Source organism: Condylura cristata, unplaced genomic scaffold, assembly GCF_000260355.1.
Source record: "Condylura cristata isolate star-nosed mole 26May11 unplaced genomic scaffold, ConCri1.0 scaffold00005, whole genome shotgun sequence".
NCBI lineage: Eukaryota > Metazoa > Chordata > Mammalia > Eulipotyphla > Talpidae > Condylura > Condylura cristata.
In genome coordinates, this window is record NW_004567106.1 from 42,031,554 (window position 1) to 42,053,277 (window position 21,724).

Genomic DNA, 21,724 nt, shown 5'->3' on the forward strand with positions numbered 1-21,724 from the left:
TATGACCCAGCAATCCCACTTCTAGGTACCTACCCAAAAGACTCAATAACACTGATTCAAAAAGATACCTGCACCCCCATGTTTACTGCTGCTTTATTTACAATTGGAAAGACATGGAAATAACCCAAATGTCCAAAAGTGAATGACTGGATTAAAAAGATGTGGTACATATACACAGTGGAATATTCTCAGCAACCAAAAAAAAGAAACACATGTCCTTTGCAGCAACACGGATAGAGCTGGAAAAGATCATGTTTAGTGAAATAAGCCAGAAAGAAAAGGAAAAATACTGGATAGTTTCATTCATAGCAGATGTATAACAGACCAGGCGAGAAAATAATAATAATAATAATAGTGAGCAGCTATATTCTAGAGACATTTTATGAGGGTGTAGTGGAGAATGGGATCAAAAACAGTTGGGGGAGGGAAATGCACTGGACTATGGTGATGGCACATGGGTGATTTGATGACGGGAAGCCCACAGGGATCACAACTGAGATGGAAAAATGCACAAAATGATGTAAAAATAAACTATTGTATTTTTAAAAAAAGAATATAGGCATGAAAAAGTATCAATATTTCATTATTTTGTGAAACTTTTTAAAAAGATTTATTTATTTTATGCATTCAGAACTGGGGTACAGGCCAGAGGTTCAGTGGTGGTGAAAGGGTTCATTTGTGAAACTCTTTATGCAGGTTTAAGGATAATGCATGTCACTGCAGTCAGTTTTACAAGTAAAACTAAGATTCTCCCCCCCACACATTTTCTCAATGTTAAAGCATTCAGATATATTTCTGTTAAGACCTAAGAGTATGAAAAACTGAAGGTATACAAGCAGACTAAAGTAAGTTAAAAAAAAAAAAAAGTATAAAATGATGGTTCAATATTTAGGGGAGAAATACCTTAAAATATAAAAGTTAACAGCGCTGAATGCTAGATGCATCAAGATAGATACTACTATACAGGATCACCTAATTATGTTTAAGAGATCTAAGGCAACCATAGCAAATGCAATTTGCACAAATTGGTAAAGCTTGAAATCAGCTTAGTGGAGGTTAAAAGAATGAAGGAAATAGAGTTAGCCAATGTCTAGCTAATTACTCATTTAGAAAGCTTACTTTCTGCCTTCATTTTATCATTAATAACAAGTCCTTTGAACGATGACCTTCACAGAAAAAAATATTTTGGTTCTAGCTTTTGAACTAGTAAAGTACCCATTTTTAAAAAATGAAATATTAAAAAAGTCAAGTATCCATTTTCTTTACTGTTCCACAAAATGAAAATACTGAAGCACCTTGTATATGAAACATTAAAACCTTATTTCTCTGTAACAAATAGTCTAAGTTATTTTAAAAATAAAAATGATCTGTACATCTAGTAATGCCTGTGAATGAGACTGAGATAAATATTTGAACATAGTCAATTATTTTAATTGCAAAATCCTATTATTGATAGCGAACTATAATGCTTGTAGGCATTTATATATATTCTACTTATAGTATTAGAAGAATTTCAAACAACTTGGAGGAAACTTCTAAATTACTAGTCCATTCTCATCTAACATCCATTTGCAAAACACATTAATGAATTTTATGCACAAACAAACTAATGAACATAGATAAAGATGAGTAGACAAGGAAAGGCATACAGGGAGGTGCGAAGGCAGGCAGGCAGCACACACCTACTAGCAAGCACACAATTTTAGATGATTTGTGAACTAAATAACAATTTTATTAATGCAAAATCTACTACAAAGACAATACATTAGTCTTTCAGAAGTGACATAATACTCTGATAAAAACTGATCTTTAATGGCCCTCCCTGGTGGTGCAATGAGTTAAAGTGCAGTAGTATGAAGCTATCCACAGCCACAATAGCACGAGTTCTATCCCTGTGACCCACATGGCGTGACTGAGCTCTCCTGTCTCGACTGCTACTCCTCTAGGCAATATACTTCAACAATCTGCCTGTTTTGCTCCCCACTCTGTCTCAGATGAATCTTGTCAACGCCCCTGCACCTCTGGTCTGTACTCCAGTTCTGTAAACATAAATAAATAAATCTTAAAAAAAAAAAAACACCTTATCTTTAGAGTAGTGTTTGCACACATGAAGGTAACACTTTAACAGTATAAAACTACAGCTTAAATCTTAGGTACCACAAATACACAACTCAGTTTATCTTAAGTTCCATACAGAAACTTGTGCTTGATGCTTACTATGTACTATATATGTGAATAATCCTTTGCCAGAACCAACAGAATGCTCTCAAGTCACAAGGACCCTTTGTGCTTCTTTTTCCTTCTCTGAAAGGGGGTGGGCGGAGTTTACTTGTGGCTGAAAGCTTAAAATAGTTAAAAAGTTTTTTATTTTGCTTCAAGGATTTTTGTATTACTCTTGGTTGCCTGCCTAGTTAATCAACCATCTCCCTTTCTTCTAAGAAAAGTTCCCTTCCAAACACGTCTGAATAAGCTCTCCTGCCTCCCCTCATCTTCGTCAACTCCACACACATAACACACAGCACCAATTTCACTGAGAAATGGATTCTTTCAGGAAATGTCAAAGTGAAATATAGCCATTTTAGGTATTCTGAGCTTTCCCCTACAGTAATATACACTGAATGATATACATCCATCACCGTAAGAGTGATCGATTCAGGATATGCAGCCCATATTAGTGAAAGTCAAAATAGTGAGAGAAATAAAAGAGTAAAGCATCTATATAGAGAAGCAAAGACAGGTATCCCAGCAGATTTAATGAGACACAGAAAAGTCACTTAGATTACAGATGGCTCTTCATTTCTTGGTGCTGTCCATCAAGAGTCGTCCCTACCCCCCACTCCCCCCATGTAAGCTAGGCTGGAAATAGACTGTAATCAAACAGTCTACAATGACAGGTTTTATTTAATACATTATCAGGATATTTATGCCCACTTTGTTTTTTACTGAGTTTTCTCCTAACCAATAAAAATGCAATTGTTGACTAGACAATGTCACATTAGATAAAAGCATCTGCTTTAATAACTTGGAGAAAACTCAAATCTCTCACATTCTAACTATAAAATATGAAACAGGGTATTTAATTTCTAAACAATTTTACTATTACTTTTAACATCAAAGGGTCTATGACTTATGAGTAAATCCATGACATACAATGTGCAGAGAAGGTGTCCAGAAAAGATATTTTCTACATTTTTGTAGCATGAAATATAGAATTCTTTTCCTTTTGCACTTGGGTTCTGGACACAAATGTGTAGTCTCATACATTTCAGTCATGACATGGAAAACTCAAATTTGATGAGGAAACCAAACTAACAAGAAGCCTACCATTATAGATAATATACCTAGGTTCCAAAGATCTTTTAAGTAACTTTTAAAAAAGAACTTTTACAGAAGCCAAATAAAAATATCAATCTAATTACCTAACTACACAAATACTTTATATATACAATATACTTTATATATGGGATAAAGAAAATTACCAAATTTAAAAACACTGACCATGTGATTGGAATTCTATTATAAAAGATAGTTCAGGGCCTTCTGGTGGCACAAGGCATTAAGTCTCAATACTATGAAGCTACTGGCAGTCACCACAGTCCGTGTTCAATCCCCAGCAGGGAGGTGACCCACATGGTTCAACAGCCTTCTCCTCTCTCACCCACTGCTCCCCTCAGCAGTATATTTCAGTCTATCTGCCTGTTCTGCTCCAGACTCTGTTTCTGGTGAATCCTCTCACCACACACCTCACCCCCATGGCCTACACCCCCAGCTCTTGTATGCATTAAAAAAAAAAAAAAATCCTTCATGCCAACCACACCAAACATTCTAAGACTAAGCTATGCAGTAATAATGAGACACCAAGACACTCCTCATCGAAACATTCAGGAATGCAGAGGTCAATTTCATATTCATCTCAAATTCAGCATTTACAGTTGATCTCTCTTTGAGAATCTCTACTATTATTTTGGTGTAAAGGCTTTGCTTGTTTGATATACTGCCATCCTGTTCCTCTCATCTAAAACTCACAGTTGTTATCTCTCAGTCTTTGCAAGTACTATCTGTTTTCAATATATATAGATATATTTTTTTTAGAGATTTATTTATTTTTGCATACAGAACTGGGGTACAGGCCAGAGGCTCAGCAGTGGTGAGAGGCTTCACCAGAGACAGAGTGGGGAGCAGAACAGGCAGATCTACGAAGTACACTGCTGAAGGGAGCAGCGGGCGGGGCAGGTGGGGATCGAACTCATGCTGTAGTAGCTTTGGTTTCTTAGTGCTGTGCTTTAACCCACTGCGCCACCAGGGAGGGCCTGTTTTCTATATTTTTATCCAATTCGTCTATCTGACAAACTCTTCTGCCAACAGTCAGCTCCAGTGTGGCCTCTTTGCTGAAATGTTTATATGTACCGAGGTAGCCATATGCTCTTCTGTCACTATGGTTTAAATCTTGAATACATCTCCACTAAAGTACTAAGACATCTTTAATTATTGAGATTATCCTACATATAAAGTTAGGGACTTACATACATACATATTATATTGGTCTTAGTCCTTTCAACTAGGTACTACATCTTCAATATCCACTGCTTTTAATCAAAATGGCCAGGACAGAAATTAATTCTTGTATGGTTCCAAAATTCATTATCCTTGCAGTAATCCGAGGTTCTAAGGTTTTCAAAACATAAGTCTTTTCAGAATCTAAGTTAGGAACCTTCACCAAGCATTCATGGCTTATACACAAAATATTATATCTAATTTAAAAGGGCAAACATTCCCCTCAAAGCCCATCTACTGTCCCTCCCAAAATATCCTGTTTCTCACAAACTGTTCATAGTCAGTAAACTTCTTGCGGAAAATGACTGTCATATTTTCAAATGCCAATTCTAAACACAGTGCCAAGGGCATAGTGGGCATTCAAAGAATATCTTTTGTATGAATGGTGGATGGTAGGCACCGAGGATTGATGACAGTGACACATTTTTGCATTCCTTCAGAGCCTACCAGGGTAGCTGGTCAAATTGTTAAATAGCTTTTCAAATGTAGAGCACATCTAAAAAGTTATTACAGGGGATACAGATATTAGCATACATGTCAAAGCCTCTGAGATGAACATGATCCACATTCCACAGGAAAAACGTTTAAAGAGCAGCTACTTATATCTGCCAGAAGCCAACTAATAGATATTCTACTATTGTACAAATGAAAACAAGATTTTTGTACGATTTGACAAGGAAGGATATAATTGTCAAAGGCCTGACTGCATGAATCTAACATATTTAAATAATATAGGAAGTATGAAATGCTGGCAAAGGAGTTAAACTTCCACTCAGAGTTGTTGTTTAGAACAACTGTATATTACTGAACTTGCCTTAGCAAGTCTTTCACGCAAATCGAATAAAAGGTTTCCCCTCATGATATTAAAAATAAAATTTTAAAATAGACAGCAAGTTCTTTAAGATAAACTAGCTAAGATACTTAAACCCAGAAAGTAAGAATTATATTTTTGCTTCTGAGTTCTGGGTGAAGGTGCTAAATCATTCTAAATTTTTGATGTTCAAGCTTCAAAAAAAAAAGGATGTTCTCTAGGAAAGGGAAAAATACATTTAGCTGTACAAACATAGGAACATCTGGGATGTTAGGCTAAGAAATAGAATTTATTCTATTGGCCTGTGATTCTTAACTGGAGTACAAGTTATAAAACTAGGGGGGATCAGAGAAAGGAAAATTGGGAAGAGATATGTAATTACAAATTGACAAAAGACAAAATTTGGATCTGGTATTCTGAGTTGACTTAGACATTTCAAATTCTAATAATTTTAATTGTCATCACAGGAAGCCTTGAGTTTTTTTTTTCTTTATGCTTACATTTTTTAATAGTAAAAATAAAGCCATATTTCAAACATGGCTCAATGTAAATATATTAAAGAAAACATACAACTAAACAGCAACACAGATTCAAACCCACACATCCTGATTTTATAGCCAGTATGCTTCCCATTATCCCACAGATGCCAACACTTGAGAATGGTATTTTAGGAAAGTGAGTATGCTATATGGAATGGATTAGATGAAGCAAGAAACTAGAGGCACTGAGAGAACAACAGCTATTGCTGTAATCATTTCCAAACACCCACAAGTTAAAAGAAATACTATTTTGAAGAGATGCCAATAATACAATACCTGGATTTTACTAATTAAGTTAAATCAAATTTAAAACTAAACATTTTATTAAAAATAGTATTCTAAGATGACTTCCACAAAATATGACTCATGGGGTACAGGGAAGACAACTAGAGAAATAATTTTAAATGGTTCCTTAAATTCTTATGCACATTAAGAGTAGAAAGACATATTGTACTACAGTATTTTTCATATTTATGTAGAAGATGTTATAATCAACAAATTATATTTATTTAAAAGCTTAGCTGAATTCAATCTAGTGCTTTATATCTTCTATTTCCTTTTTTGGTGGATACCAAAAACACAACCACAACTGTATTACCATATCTGCAACTGGATGGGAAGAAGCACTTCTCATGCTGATATAAGTGACAAAAATCCCATGGACCATTTGAAGAATCTAGTTAATGAATAAACTTGGCTTATAGCATTAAGCTTTGCCTACAATTTCTATTTGTGCAATAGCCGTTAATGCCTATTAAATGGTAGGCACTGTATTTAGTAATGGGGATAAAGAGATAATTAAGTTTTAGTCTCTAGCCATGCAGGCTTTCAAACTGGGAAAGTCAAAAATGTTTATGACTCCAATAAATTGAGTACTAAAAAAACACTGAAGTATTTAACATATGAACAAAAAATTTAATCTATCTAAAATGTTAATGTCTCACTTTCAGTTTCAACCTTTCAAAAACCTTTTCCAAACTAAGTGAAGGAAAAAGACAATATTCTAAAAGCAAATACAGTAAAACTTCCTGAGATTTAGCACTTCAGGTAAATTTTTAGTGTGCTCCCTTGAGAGTCACCCATTTTTGAAGTTGGTTAAAATATACATGTTGACTGGACACTGATCAAAGGATGGATAAGAAAACCTTAACAATACTAGTAGCATTGGGAAAGCTCTGAGATTAGTTAGCTCAAATGCAAGGTTTAGAAAATATTTCCTATCACTCCAGTTTTAAAATATAATTAGACATACAATATTACTTAGATAAATTTGCTGGTATATTTTTAAAACTTAAAGCTACCCACCAGGTACCACTTCATGATGTCTACAATCAAAAAGACAATAACAAGTGTGAGTGAAGAAATACATAAATTGGAAATGCAAAATGTACAGCAGCTTTGGATAACAGCTAGAATGTTTATCAAAATGTTAGATATAGAATTACCACATGACCCAGTAATTCTACACCCACACCCACCCACCCACACACACCCACCCACCCACACACACACATCTAAGATAACAGAAGATAGACATTGGTACACAAATGTGTGCTGAGTCTTTAACCCATGCGCCACCAGGGAGGCCCTGAAAGAAGTATTTCTAATCTATGCAACATCTGAAAACATATTCAAAGGAGTCAATCACAAAGCACTACATATTATATGATTCTATTTATATGAAATGATCACAAGAAGCAAATCTATGGAAACAGTAAATTGTGGCCACTTTGGACTGGAGGGAGGGAAGATGAGAAGGAACACTGCTATTTAATAAGGGGTTTCCAGCCCTCCCTGGTGGTGTAGCGGGTTAAAGCACAGCACTAAGAAGCTAAAGTCACTTCAGCATGAGTTCAATCCCCACCCTGGAGGTGATCCACATGGCTCAGCAGCCCTCTCCTACCTGCCTATTGCTCCCCTCAGCAGTGTACTTCAGCAATCTGTCTGTTCTGCTCCCCACTCTGTCTCTGATGAATCCTCTCACCGCCCCTGTACCTCTGGCCTATACCCCAGTTCTGTATGCATAAATAAATAAATCTTTAATACGGTGTTTCTTTTGGGGGGGTATAAAATTGATTATGTAGCCAAGATATAGAAATAGCCCAAGTATCCAAGGGCAGATAAAAGGATAGAAATGAAGTGCAAACAAACACATGATAGAATATTCCTCAGCAACTAGAAAAAGATAAAATCTTCTAATTTTGATAACATGGATGGAACTTGAGGGCATTATACTAAGTGAAACAGAAGGAGAAAGACAAAAACCATCTGATCCCACTTATTGTTTAATACAGAGCAAACAAAACAAATCCTTAGACTCTGACAACAGAATGGTGGTTACCATAGAAAGGGTAAGAGGATGGGTTAAAGGAGCAGCCTGGAAGGTGGGGGGTGGGGGAGAAGTGCACGGGACTATGGTGATGGCACATGGGTGACTCGGTGATGGGAAACCCACGGGGATTACAATTGAGATGAAAAAAAAAAAAAAGTACAAAATGATGTAAAAATAGATTATTAAAAAAAAAGAGCAGCCTGGATGGCTGGGATGGAGAATGGACATCAGTAACAGATCTGGTAAGAAAATGTAGTCTTGGCACCTATACCTCAAAAAAAAAAAGTGATGGCTGAGCAATTTTTTCAGATACTAAAAAAAAAACACAACAAGATTAAATCGTACAACTTAAATGAATACTTATAAGTCACAATATTGAATAGTTTAACAAAACAATGAACATTTTTATCCTTATCTAGTTTTTGCGGTGTAAGATCTTGCCAGGCTTTCAGTTTTTCCTCCCCTCCTGTTTTCTAACATTTGAAACCCAAACTTTGCAATCTTAACAAAAAGATGATGCCCTGTTATCTTTTAAAATTTAAGTAGCAGTTATTTACAAGGAGGGTATAGAGTCCTCCCTGGTGGCAGAACGGGTTAAAGCATACATAGCACTATGAAGCTAGTCACAGCTGCTTCAACACAAGTTTGATCCTGGCCAGGGAGCTGACCCACATGGTGTGGCAGATTTCTCCTGTCCTGCCTGTTGCTCCCTTTAGCAGTCTACTTTATCAATCTGCTCATTCTACTCCCCACTCTATCTCTGGTGAATCCTCTCATCCACCACACCTCTGGCCTGTACCCCAGTTCTGTAAGCATAAATAAATAAATCTTTAAAATATAAATAGGAATTGATGTCTCTAGCATTAAAAAAACAGGACAAGAAGGGGGCTCTCATCCTCTCTAGTTTCTGCAAAATGGTTTTTCAAATTATTAAATAGAAGGAATCCTATATCCACTTTGCCTATTTCCTCCTCAACCCACTATACTCTGACTTTTACTCATACCCCAACTCCCAATTTCATGTTCTAGTCATCAAATGACTTCTACGTGGCACAGAGAATGGGTGCTTCCCAACCCTTACCTCACTTGTGATCCCAGAATCACATGACTTTGACACCTACTGCTGCCCTAACTCTCCAGGCTTTTTTCTGACATCCTTGGGTTCCATCCCCTAATTGACCACACTTTCTAAAATGAGCACTAGCACTTCCTTTTTCTGCTGCTCTTAACACAATAGGGCTCTTCAACTTAAAAGTTGATCACCTTATATGCTTGCCTAAGTAAGCTCATTCACTACTGTGACTTCTATTTCTTAGAGGATGACTCCCAAATCTTTAACTCCATGTTCTCAGCTCTCTTGAGCTCTACATTTCCACTAGATGTCTCAAAGGCAGTTCAGTTTTAATATGTACAAAACTAAATTCATTCTCTTCTCCCTTTAAACTTCCTCCCACCAAATTTCCTTGGTTCTTTCTCCTCCCTTATTCCTTTTCTCTACCAAATGGCACATTCTAATTTGGGCAATAGTGTACTGAGCTAGAAATCTTGGAATCCTACTACATTTTTACTACCCACATCTAATAAACCATTCAGATTTTTTTCTTAATCTTTATTGAATCCTTTTATTTACTTTTATATACTCTATTCTGTTGTCTTGGTGCACATTGGGTCCCTGTATCTCACTTTTTCTTTAACATCAACAGCTTCCAAAATCTTCTCTGTCACCCCCTGTCCATTCTTCATACTGATATCTGAATCAACTTTATATAACATAAATCTATCAAACAACTACTTACCTTTTTCATAAAACATGAAATGGCTCTCAAGAGACCCACAGTGGCAATTTTCAGTTTTTCTACATAATCTATCTGAATGATATAACGGAAAACTTAAAGTAAAACAGGCTGAAGGGGGAAGTGTGAGGTTGAAGTGGGGAAGAAACCACTTCTGGAGTATACAGCTAGCAAGTCTATTAACACCTGCCTGCTTTTCCTGTGACTCTAAAAGTGCGTGTATAACTGTTCCAAACTACTACTATTAGTCTATAGAATAAAATAAAGCATAGATACAAGACCCTTCCCAATCTGACCACTATCTAATTTTTTCAGGTTCATGTTTAGCCTTTACTTAGTTGTTTACAAAATATGTCCTGAGACATCTCATCCTCTGATAACTTAATTTCAGAGTCTACAAAGGTAAAACTCTGTTCATTATATACTGTTTCCTCATTTGTAAATATAAAAAGTGCAGACTTTAGGCCCTCCTTGGTAGCGTAAGGGACTAACGTACAGCTATCTGCAGCCACCACAGTGCAAATTGGATTGCTGGCCCAGGGATGAGACCCACATGGCACGGCAGACCTCTCCTGTCTAGCCTGTTGCTCCCCTCAACAGTGTATCTCAATCAACCTTCTCACCCCCCCACACCAATGACCTGTACCCTAGTTCTTGCATGCATAAATAAATAAATCTTAGAAAATAAGTACCGACATGAGTACAATTACTTGACTGTATGACTTTCATTTTCTTAGGAATATACAATGACTAGAGGGACATGACAAATGGAAAATGTGAGAAGCATGACATTGCAACATTCTGGTTAAGAATTCAGAATCCAGCAGACATTAAAGAAATTTGTGAAAATACAGAAATAATGTTGCTTCTAATTACTTTTTAATAATAATTTGCTATAAAATACAGCATACAGGTTGTATGGTTTGTTACCATATTTTAAAACAAACTTTTAAAAGTATATTTTAATAATGGTAAATAAATACTCTTTGATATACTCATACTTGTAAAAGGGCTCTTGTCACCAAACAGTGTGAGAAGTACTACATTAATTATATAGCAGGTTATCTGCTATTCTTTAAACATTTTCAAGTTTTGAACTTCCCTGGTGGCACAAGGGGTTAAGCCTAAGCAATATGAAGCTATCTGCAGGTAGCCACTGAGAGGATGAGTTAGATCCCTGACCAGGGAAAGTGAACCAAAAGAGGCTGCAGACCTCTCTGGTCTTACTTGCTGCTCCCCTCAGCACTGTATTTCAGTCATTCCATCTGTTCTGCTCCCCATTCTGTCTCTTACCCTCTAGCATCTCTGGCCTTCACCCCAGCTTTTGTATGTATAAATAAATCTTTAAAAAAATTTTTTTTCCACTTTAAAACCTCCAACCTCTTACATAGTGATGCACCTCCCATCACTAGCCCTAGCCCAATCCACCTAAAAAATTTCAGCTCTATTCTGGAGAAATGGGACAAATAGTGATTTTGAAATCAGGTGTGATACTTAGCTTCTCAAATTATGTTTCCTTATCTGTAAAATACATGTCATAGCTACCTCATAAATTGTTGGTATGTCAAAATAACAGTGTAAAATAAGTGAAACAGCCTTTACTATACAGTAGAGATGAAAAATGTTAATTTACTTTCTATTTAAAATAATTTATAAGTCACTAACAGTGTAGCAAAATAAAAACAATAACAATTTCTTGGTTATAACAAAGCAAGCAAACGAATTATTCTGAGCTGTTCTATGGAGATTGCTACTGTAACTATAGTAGTGAATATTGTGTAATATTGAATAATGGTATAAGGAATTCCCTGAAATGTGTAACTTCTATGGTAGTTCTGTGTTACCGTTGATTGATAAACTAAGGTCAGATTAATTTAAAACATTAAGTTATTTAAAATAGAATTTTCAATTGAGATAAAAAAAAAGTACAAAATGAATGATATAAAAATACAATGAAAATAAATATGCATGTCAACAAAAATAGAATTTTAACTAAGGATACTTTCTATGTTACTATACACCCTAGTGCGTTATTACACCCAAGTGTGTCTGTGAATGTCCATACATCCCTCCTCCCAATGTTCTACCAATACTACAATTTACACCTCTGCCACATCCTGTTTAATTCTTCATTGAGCCCACTCATTAAACTTTTGTTTTCACCTTCATAAATGGAATAAGAACTAGTTTTTAAGTTGAAAGTGCCATATTTACTTGCAGTTTAAGTGTCAATTTTTAAAAAAGATTTATTTATTCATACAGAACTGGGGTACAGACCAGAGATGCGGAGGGTGAGAGGATTCACCAGAGACAGAGTGGGGAGCAGAATAGGCAGATGAAGTACACTGCTGAGGGGAGCAGCGGGCAGGTCAGGAGAGGTCTACTGTGCCATGTGGATCTCCTTGGGGCAGGCAGGGATCGAACTCATGCAGAATGGCTTAAGCTTCTTAGTGCAGTGCTTTAACCTGCTGCACCACCAGGGAGGGCCCTAAGTGTCATTTTTAAGGAAGAAGCATATTTAATGTACACTTGGTAAATTTTAGCCTGATCAGATTAAATCTACTTGTTTCAATACTCTAAGTAGATGTGATAAAAAAATTTTTTTTAAAGATTTATTTATTTATTTATTTGTGCATACAGAACTGGGGTACAGGCCAGAGGCTCAGGGGCGGTGAGAGGCTTCACCAGAGACAGAGTGGGGAGCAGAACAGGCAGATTGACGAAGTACACTGCTGAGGGAAGCAGCGGGTGGGTCAGGAGAGGTCTGGCTCGCCATGTGGTCTCCTCCGGGGCAGGCGGCAGGCGGGAATCGAACTCATGCGGAAGTGGCTTCAGATTCTCACTGCTGTGCTTTAACCCGCTGCGCCACCAGGGAGGGCCAGATGTGATAAAATTTTTAATAAAAGCAAATGATTTAAAATGAAAGGAGACTGCCACCTTTCCTTCTATTAATTACATAAATTAGCTATATAAGAATATGTGGATCTTACCACAATGATTTGTAAGCTATGACTTAAAAATTAATCTCTACTGTAGCCTTAGTATTTTTTTCTTTTTTTTTTTTAAAGATGAAAGAACTCATCTTTTTAAGTAGCCTGCCCAAGGTCAGAGAGGTGGCCAATGGTAGCAATGGGACTGAAACCCAGGCCCATCAAATGTGGGTATACGCTACCCAACCATATACATTTATTTGTGATGATCACTGTCTATACCATATAAGTAATCACCTTGTATTGTAGCTTACACAATTCTCCATATCTCAATTTATTATCCTTTAAGAGAATGAAGCATACTGCACACAGTCCAGGATAACTCACAGAATAGTTAATGGCTGGCAGAAAAACTTCTATCCTTATTAGTAATCAAATTCAAATTCATATAACCATCAAAATTCAAATTTTTATAACCACCAAATTATCAAGGATAATTATTCCATAAACATGCATAGGTTACTGACATTTGTAGAAATGGACACAACTTCTTTATATCTACCTAGTACTTCTACTACTAGAAAACATCTCATGCAATAATCCAAAATGAATTTTTTTGCATGTGTTTATAACAGAATTATGCTATATAGCAGAAAATAAGCAGCCTAGACATTCAATCACCAGGAAATAGTTAAACTACAGAACAGTTACCAGGCTAAATAATATATACAACCACCTCAATTATTTTTTTCAAAAGAAAAGCATTTATTGAAATACTAAGTTGAAAACAAAAGCAAACCAAAGAATATAAAAATTCACAAAGAAGCATTAAAAACACTAACAGAAGTAGCTTTTGAGCTTTTGCGAATAGGACTATAGAAAGACTGGACAAAATAATGTAAGGAGCAGAATATGGATGGCCACGCTTTCCCAAGGCAAAGAATTACTATCCTATAACTGAATATGATCATAATAGCCAGATTATCTCTAAGGTTCAACTCTAAAATACTAAATTTTAAAATTGCATTTTAATTCACATTAGAATTGAAGAACAACAGTCTAGTCAGAACCTAATTGATGGCAGAGGTAACAGATTCCCTCCTGCCTTCTTGTGAAAGGAGAAAGTAGCACCAAGTAGCAGTCTAAATTATAACTATTGCCTATCAAGTCACAGAATTTTTTTTTTTTAAAAGCAAGGACAGTAAGAAAAACACTTAGTCATCAAATTTTGAACATAGAATCACTTAGCTATCCCTAGTTATTGTGGAAAGGAGACTCAACAATCCTTGAGAAATGAAATCTCCAACAGGAATCCCTGACTCATCCCTAAAGCATGTACCTAAGGTTACTTGCCCTGTACAGGAGTTCAGAGACTGGGCACCTGCTTGCTAGCCTGCATCACCCAACAATGCTCTTTCCTGACAGGATATGCCTAGGGACAGCAAGATGACTAGCATGCAAACAAGAAGTGGCCAGGACTCACACCAGCTCTTCTTTACCAATTTAAATAAGAACATAAAGACTACTTGTAAACATTTTAAGTAAACATTTAACTTCTATTTTGCTATAGCATAGTTAAAAAGGAGATTCCATACAACTATGGTAAATGACACCATTTAAAGATAGCCAACACGAAATTCTCAACAGTAGGAAGGGAATGACTTCCTTACCCTTATCAGATGAAGAATTAAATTAAAATAAATATATAATCTAAATACCAAGTGAAAATGTTTCAAGTAAGGCATAAATTATTTGATCTACATTTTCTCCATCTTCAAAAGATACTAACAAAACCTTACACCTATCCTTATCACAAAGCTCAACAACACTATCAGAATTAACCTTACTGTTAAGGTTAATGTTCTATTTTTATAAACTGTTAATTTTGATGTTAAAACTTTACTAGATTTAAATGTGAAAAAGTATTCCAGTACTAAAAGTCAACTCACCTACACCTTGTAAACAATTTGTACTTTGAAACAAAACTAACCAATGCTCGCAGCCCATTCATTTTTCTATGTTAACTGTGTATCCTTTTCACTGCCCAGAATCTCAGACTATAATGATTATTCTTGAAGGTGTACCATTCTCGGGTGCAAAAATTTCCCTTCCTTATTTCCCATTTCCCAACTCCGCAAAAGCTAAAGAGCAACCACTTCCCAAAGTCCGACTTCCTTTTCCATTCCCCAGACCTCCAGGGTTTCCAACGCCCCAGCCTTGCGCAATATCCGTAGGAGCAGCCGCTGCAACCACCGCCTCCTAAGCCGGGAAACAACCCTAAAGGGGACATTGTCCAGTAGAAAAATAAAGGGTGGGGGGGCAATGTAGGAAGTCGACTTCTGGTCCCACGCCTTCGGACCTGACCCTCTCACATAATAATGTATCTAGAGCAATTTTCCGAACAAGACTTTTAACCTCCTCTCCAGTCAGCCTGCACAGGCAGAGGGCGGAAGGGGGGGTGGGGAGGCCTGGAAGGTTATCTCCTAGTTCAGGGCTTCGGCCCATATCATCGCCTCCGCCCCACCACGACTATTGTTCCCATGTTCCCCACCCCCACCCCGGATAGGAAGTGATAGTCACATCCCCTCCGCCTTCGGCAATATTCCCTAGGGAGTCCTAAAGAGGTTCCGTTCTTGATCACCACCCCCTCCACACATACTCTCACTGAAGCCCCCCCCAACCCAACCTGAAGTCACGTTGACCCCAACACCACATCAAACCTAGGTCTCAGAAGAGAAGAGACAGGTCGGAGGGAAATGGTAATTTGGCAAACCACAAGATTCCTCAGGGGGAATCCTTTCCCAAAGACTGGGAATAATTTCGAAGCTAGAAACTGCAGACGTCCTACCCTGTCCACTTCTGCGACCAGCCAGAGCTAAGGGACCCCACGAGTTAATGCCAACCTTGGCACTCCCGTTGTCAGCCGCGATTCGCTCTCTTCCCGGGGTAGACATCCTGCCTCGACCCTCCCAGAAGGGATGGAGATGTGAGGAGACACGAGCCCCCTCCGGCCTGCACTTCACATGCCTCCAGCTCCGGGCCCAAGAAACAATAGGTGGTCACGGGCGGCGGTGCTGGGTGCGGGCTCGGCGCACAGCCGCTCCCAGGGCGTCCCGAGCGCCCGCAGAGGGGGCCGCGAACGCCGGAGGAGGCGAAAGGAGGCCGGGGGGCGGAGGCGGTCTCAGCTCCCACCGGCCTCCGAGACTGCCGGCCTCCGAGACCACTGGCCTCCAGGCTGGGGTGCGCCCCTCCGCCCCTCGGCTCACCGCCGCACACAAAGCGCTGGCGGCCGGGGCCGACCGAGCCTGGCGGCTGTGGGCTCCGGTGCGACGAGAGGAGGCGACAGCGAGTGGAGGGACTCACCATGAAGTCCCGGGCGAAGTTGTCCTCCCCATTGTGATCAGGACTCTTCATGGCCTGGACCCTCTGGATGAATTTCCTCAGGATTTCCACTTGCTCCATCCTCCCGCGTCCCCCAGGCTGCGGTCGCTGGCCCCCCCGCCGCCGCCCGCCTGCCCGGCGCAGAGCCCGCTCCGTCTTCCCCAGCTCGCTCACCCAGCCCGTCCCCTCCCTCCCGACCCCCGCCAACCCCGCGGCTCCCGGCTCCTCCCCACCGCTCAAGGCGGCGGCCGCGACAGCACCCGACCCGCTCCCGACACTCCAACTTCCAGGGGCAGCCGCCGTTCTACCGTACGAGGCGAGCCGCTGCGGCTAACGCCAACCCCAGCCCCAGCCCTCAGCTTGCCCCATCCTCCTTCCCCGCCCTCTCTACGGTCAGAGACGCAGCCACCGCCTCAGGAACAAGGCTCTCTGCTAGCCCTGCCCCCCCTTCCCGGTTCCTCCTAGCCCCCCCTTTCCACCAGCAGCCTGGGGCCGCCTCTCCCCACGGGCGCGCCCCTGCCGCCACCCAGACGCGCGGCCCCGAGCTGTGGCTCCGCCCTAAAAGTTACGCCGCGCCGATCCGCCCCCGCTCGTCACGCCCCCGGGCCACGCCCCCATGGCCCGATCCGCGGGGCCCAGCCCCACCGTCAGTGGCTAGAAGGCGATTCGGCCACAGACTAGGCTACTTGACTCCATTTCCGGGGCGTGGTCCGCGGTGGGCAGCGTGTCGGGCTGAGGGCAGAGGGAGGAGGGAATTGGGCTCTGAGCTGAAGAAACGCGCCGTAGGACTTCAGTTGAAACTTGAAGGCACCCTGCTTACTAGGACCTCCCTGCTAGGGAGGGAAAGAGCTTCCGCGCCGTCCCTAGTCGTGGGCTGGTACTACAAGTCCCGGCCGGCTGGAGTCCAGGAGCGGGGGCGGGAGAGGGCTGTTGGGGAGAGAGGCATGCTGGGAACTGTAGTAGCGGCTTCTCCACTGTCACAGCAAGTGTGTCTTCGTCTTACTCATGGCTCATTGAGTGTTGACGGCAATTAGACCTTGACGTGTCTGAGAATGACTACGACCAAGAAAACGAAATGCTTCTTGAGTGAAAGGACATTTGCTTTTTGCGAACCCGTCTAAACCCTGGCAAGTGAGCTCCTGAGTGCGCCCTAATACATAAGCGTTAGGGGTTGGGGGAGGGAATTTAGTATTTGGTGGATGAGAAAGAATTTTTTTTTTAAGATTTATTTGTTTAGGCATTCAAGAACTGGGATGTAGACCAGAGGTGCAGGGGGCTAAGGGTTCACCGGAGACAGAGTTGGGATTAGAACAAGCAGATCGACTGAAATACACTGCTGACGGGAGCAGTGGTGAGACTGGCGAGGGTTATCTCCCCGGCTGGGGATTAACTCTGTCTCAGTGGGTGCTGCTGGCTTCTTTGTGCTGAGACTTAATCCCCCTTGTGCCATCAGGGAGGTCCTGGGAAGGAATTTTTCTTGTTATCTTGGCAACACTTAAGAGATGAATGAAAAAGACATTCTATCATAGGATGGACGAACTCACTAATTTTACAAAGTGTAATTTGCCCCAGCATTTTCTTAGTAAAGCCAAAACTAGAAATTAAAACCTTTAAGTCATTATAACATCGTATTGTCTCTCACTGAGGAATGTAGGCTTGTGATAAAATGATAGAAGTGAAGGATTTGATCAGTGGACTTATTTTGGTCACTTTTACCCATGCACAATATTCATTTACAGATCAGGTTGGTCAGGGAATGTGGTTTAGACAGAAGTATCAGCAGTAGGCACCCTTCTGAATGAATATTTGCAAGAACCATGGGATTTAATGATAAACTCTTCAAATAAAATAACATTATTAACAAAATACATGTTATTTACTCTTTAACAATATCTCTATTTAATACGACTAATGTATACCAATCCAATCCTCTCCTCAGAAATAGGCACTTCAGATGTGACCTTCACAAGGCTCTTCTTTGCATTTATATACAGGTATGTGCATGTAAAAAGATAAACTATTATTTAGCATTTTAAAAATTCATTTGGAGGAATACCTTAATTTCCAATAGCTTAATTTCCAATAGCTTGTTTGAAACACAGGTCTGGAATATTTTACATGAACCAGATACTTAGATTCAAGTTCATTGCATGTGTGAAAGGGTTAAATTCTGAACTTGATAACCTGCCAATATAACTCACTGAAGAGACCACTTTTTTCTCATACCTGGGAGTGAAATTAGACTGTAGTCCAAGGAATGGACTTTTGATATGTCTAAGAATATCCAAACCAGATGGCAATTAACAAAGGCTATGTACTAGACAAATTGTTTAATAGTCTAGTGATAATCTGGTGGGAAATGTTGCTTGTTTGAACTATTGATCCCATTTTGACTAGTTTTGTGACAGTGATCTTTTTCTTTAGTCTTTTATTGATGAACTTCTTTTTCTTTCTTGCAACTCTTGAATTTTTGAGTTCTTAGCTACCTTTGGCATCTGATGTTACAGATTTCAGCTGTTTTGGAAAGGTTTAGCAGTGCTTTCTTCTTTATAATATTTAGTTTTCAGGTCATGTTTCAATCTACAGATTTTTTTGAGCATACCACAAATTTAAAAGGATTGTGTATACGTGTGTGTGAAGAATATACAAATATGTATAAGGATAGCTTAGTTCAGAAGACAGAAAAAAAGTTTTAGTTAAGTTAGTAATTGTCAAAAAGTAATACAGAAAATGAATGCATGGTACCATTTTGAGAAGAAAAAATTGAACCAAATTGTCAGAATATGAGATGGTCAAGATGGACCATTGAGTAGAAATAAAATTAAGTTTAAACAGGAGGAACAATTCCTAGACAGGGGAAATGAGCATGAAGTTGAAAGCATGAAAGTGACAAATCAAAAGTTTGGAGCAGAACTTTTGTATATGTGTCAAAGATTCTGAGTAGACTGGAGTTGCACTGGAGTGCATAAGAAGGCCTGGGTAAGGATTTGAGCTATCTATTGTTGGTGTAGGAGCCACCAAACGTGTTTTTGAGTATAGCATCACAATTAGGAAAAATTAATCTTGTACTTTATGGAATGAAAGTTGGTTAATGGAAATAAGAAATGAGAAATACTGGAAGCCAGTATATGAAGCATCAAAAACTGACACAAAGCTCGTATTACAATTATAAGGTATAGATGGAGAGGAATCTGAAGGAACTCATAGAATTAGGTGACTAACTGATTTACAGGGCAAGAAAAAAAGGTAGAATTAAAAATGACTGAAGTCTCGGCCCTCCCCGGTGGTGCAGCGGGTTAAAGCACTGCACTGAGAAGCTAAAGCCACTTCCGCATGAGTTCGATGCCCGCCTGCCCCGGAGGAGACCACATAGTATGGCAGACCTCTCCTGACCCGCCCACTGCTCCCCTCAGCAGTGTACTTCGTTGATCTGCCTGTTCTGCTCCCCACTCTGTCTCTGGTGAATCCTCTCACCCTCTGCATCTCTGGCCTGTACCCCAGTTCTATATGAATAAATAAATAAATCTTTAAAAAAAAAAAATGACTGAAGTCTCCACATTGGAAGAGGTCAGGATATAGTCAGTTGGACACTTTCACACATAGATGGTGAGAGATAAAATAGGAACATCATGCATGCTATGATAGAAAATGTACAGATGTATTTATAGCCAGGTACAAACATATTTTCTTATTACTGTCTTACTTAGGAACAATGCACCTGTGTATCAGAAAGTATTAAGCAACAATATCATATACATATATCAATCTATAATTCCATTAAAAAATGAAAAAAGTTATATGTTGATATAAAATAGGCCCCATGCTCTATTTATTAAATGGAAGAAGGTGGCCAGACATTATGTTTATGGCATTCTTCCATTTATGAAAAATTAGAATGTGGATAAAATGCTTGAACATAACAGATTTTCTGGAGGATGCTTCAAAAACTTAGCTGTTATTGCCTTTAGGACCTTGAGAATTTTTTTTAACATTTTTAAAAAATAATATAATAGTTTATTTTTACATCGTTTTGTGCCTTTTCCCATTTCAGTTGTAATCCCGTGGGCTTCCCATCACTGAATCAACTATGTGCCATCACCATAGTCCAGTGCATGTCCTTCCCCCCACTGTTTTTGATCCCATTCCCCACTCCATCCCCATAAAATGTCCCTGGTATATAGCTGTTCATCATTATTATTATTTTCAGGGCCTTGAGAATTTTTAACAAACAACTTCCAGTGTGTATACTTTTTATGGTAAAATACTTAACTATTTTACATGTTCAAGTATTACTTTTCCAATAAATATATTTAATAAAAAACTTCTTAACTTTCATTCTAGGTGGAAGGAAGAATAGCAGTAACTTTCATTCTAGGTGGTAGGGAGAATAGCAGACAGTTTTAAAAAAAAAAGGGGAAGCAAATCTTGTTTGAGAAACTGAAAAATAGCACGTGACAGGGTAGGTTTCAGAATGCTTCCCTACCTATACCCAATTCTTGAGGAACCTGACTGTTTTGCCTGTCCTCAGCCACACCCAAGGGTCTGGGCACTTGACCCAAGTTAACCAATCCATGTAGTCTGGCCAGTGACCCATGGCCTGGTGTAGAAACATCTGGACCAATCAGTTCTCACTGTTAGGAATCTGAACCTAGGAACCTAGAGGGAAAAAGTCATTAAATGGCAAGGACAGAAACTGAATGTCATAGGGTAGAACTAGGGATTTGGCACACTGAGTTCTCATGAAACAGTAGAAAATATAAAGAAAAGCAAGAAAGGATCATTAAGCCCACATGCAGAGAGATTTAGAGAAGTCAGGCTTTAACCCATGCGACCATGGGATTGCTGAAGAAGAGCCCCGGAGCAATTTATGACTTTTCCATAGCCTTTTGGATAGATTTGTTGACTTTTGTTCCATAAATAAAATGTGCTGTACTTGAAACAGACTGAGGAAATGATAAAAAAAAACATGGGCTCTCAAAAACCTGCTCTATTTCTTACTCAAGCAAATAATTTAGCTTCATTAAGCCTAAGTTTCCACAGAGGGAAGCTGTCCTGTAGTATCTCAGTGTGCTTTCTGTGTTTCAGAATTAGTTTACTGTTCATCACAAAATAAGAATGGGTTAAAGATAGAATTAATGATTTTTGTACCTTTTACTCTTTTTTTTTTTTTAACCTCATATATCTTTTTTAGGCTCTTTTCCTGTTCACTACCTTCTCTCTGGGTAATACATGATGAATGAGAAGAAAGCCAGATACCATTTTTAAAACTCTCTTCTGCTCTTAATACTTACGGGAAAGTTTAAAAAAAATAATCCAAAAGAAGTTTCGGGATTAGCTGCCTGGTTTCATATTCACAGTATCCCTTTCCCCCTATCTAGGTTAAA

At 39.1% G+C, this 21,724-nt stretch overlaps 1 protein-coding gene and 1 long non-coding RNA gene across 2 annotated transcripts in view; one reads left to right on the forward strand and one right to left on the reverse strand.

The window, feature by feature from the left end:
* PTPN12 (protein tyrosine phosphatase, non-receptor type 12) overlaps window positions 1-16,670 on the reverse strand; it is an 81,007-nt gene extending 64,337 nt beyond the window's left edge. Inside the window, exon 1 of the mRNA XM_004676901.2 lies at window positions 16,323-16,670. Within this exon, the coding sequence (XP_004676958.1) occupies window positions 16,323-16,421 (99 nt within the window). The 5' untranslated portion in view covers window positions 16,422-16,670. The remainder of the gene's footprint in view (window positions 1-16,322) is intronic.
* A 645-nt stretch (window positions 16,671-17,315) lies between these two features.
* LOC105853229 lies at window positions 17,316-19,645 on the forward strand. Its single transcript, XR_001145071.1, has 3 exons — window positions 17,316-17,467; window positions 18,280-18,334; window positions 19,573-19,645. It is a non-coding gene; the product is annotated as an uncharacterized LOC105853229 (long non-coding RNA).
* Window positions 19,646-21,724: the final 2,079 nt, after the last annotated feature.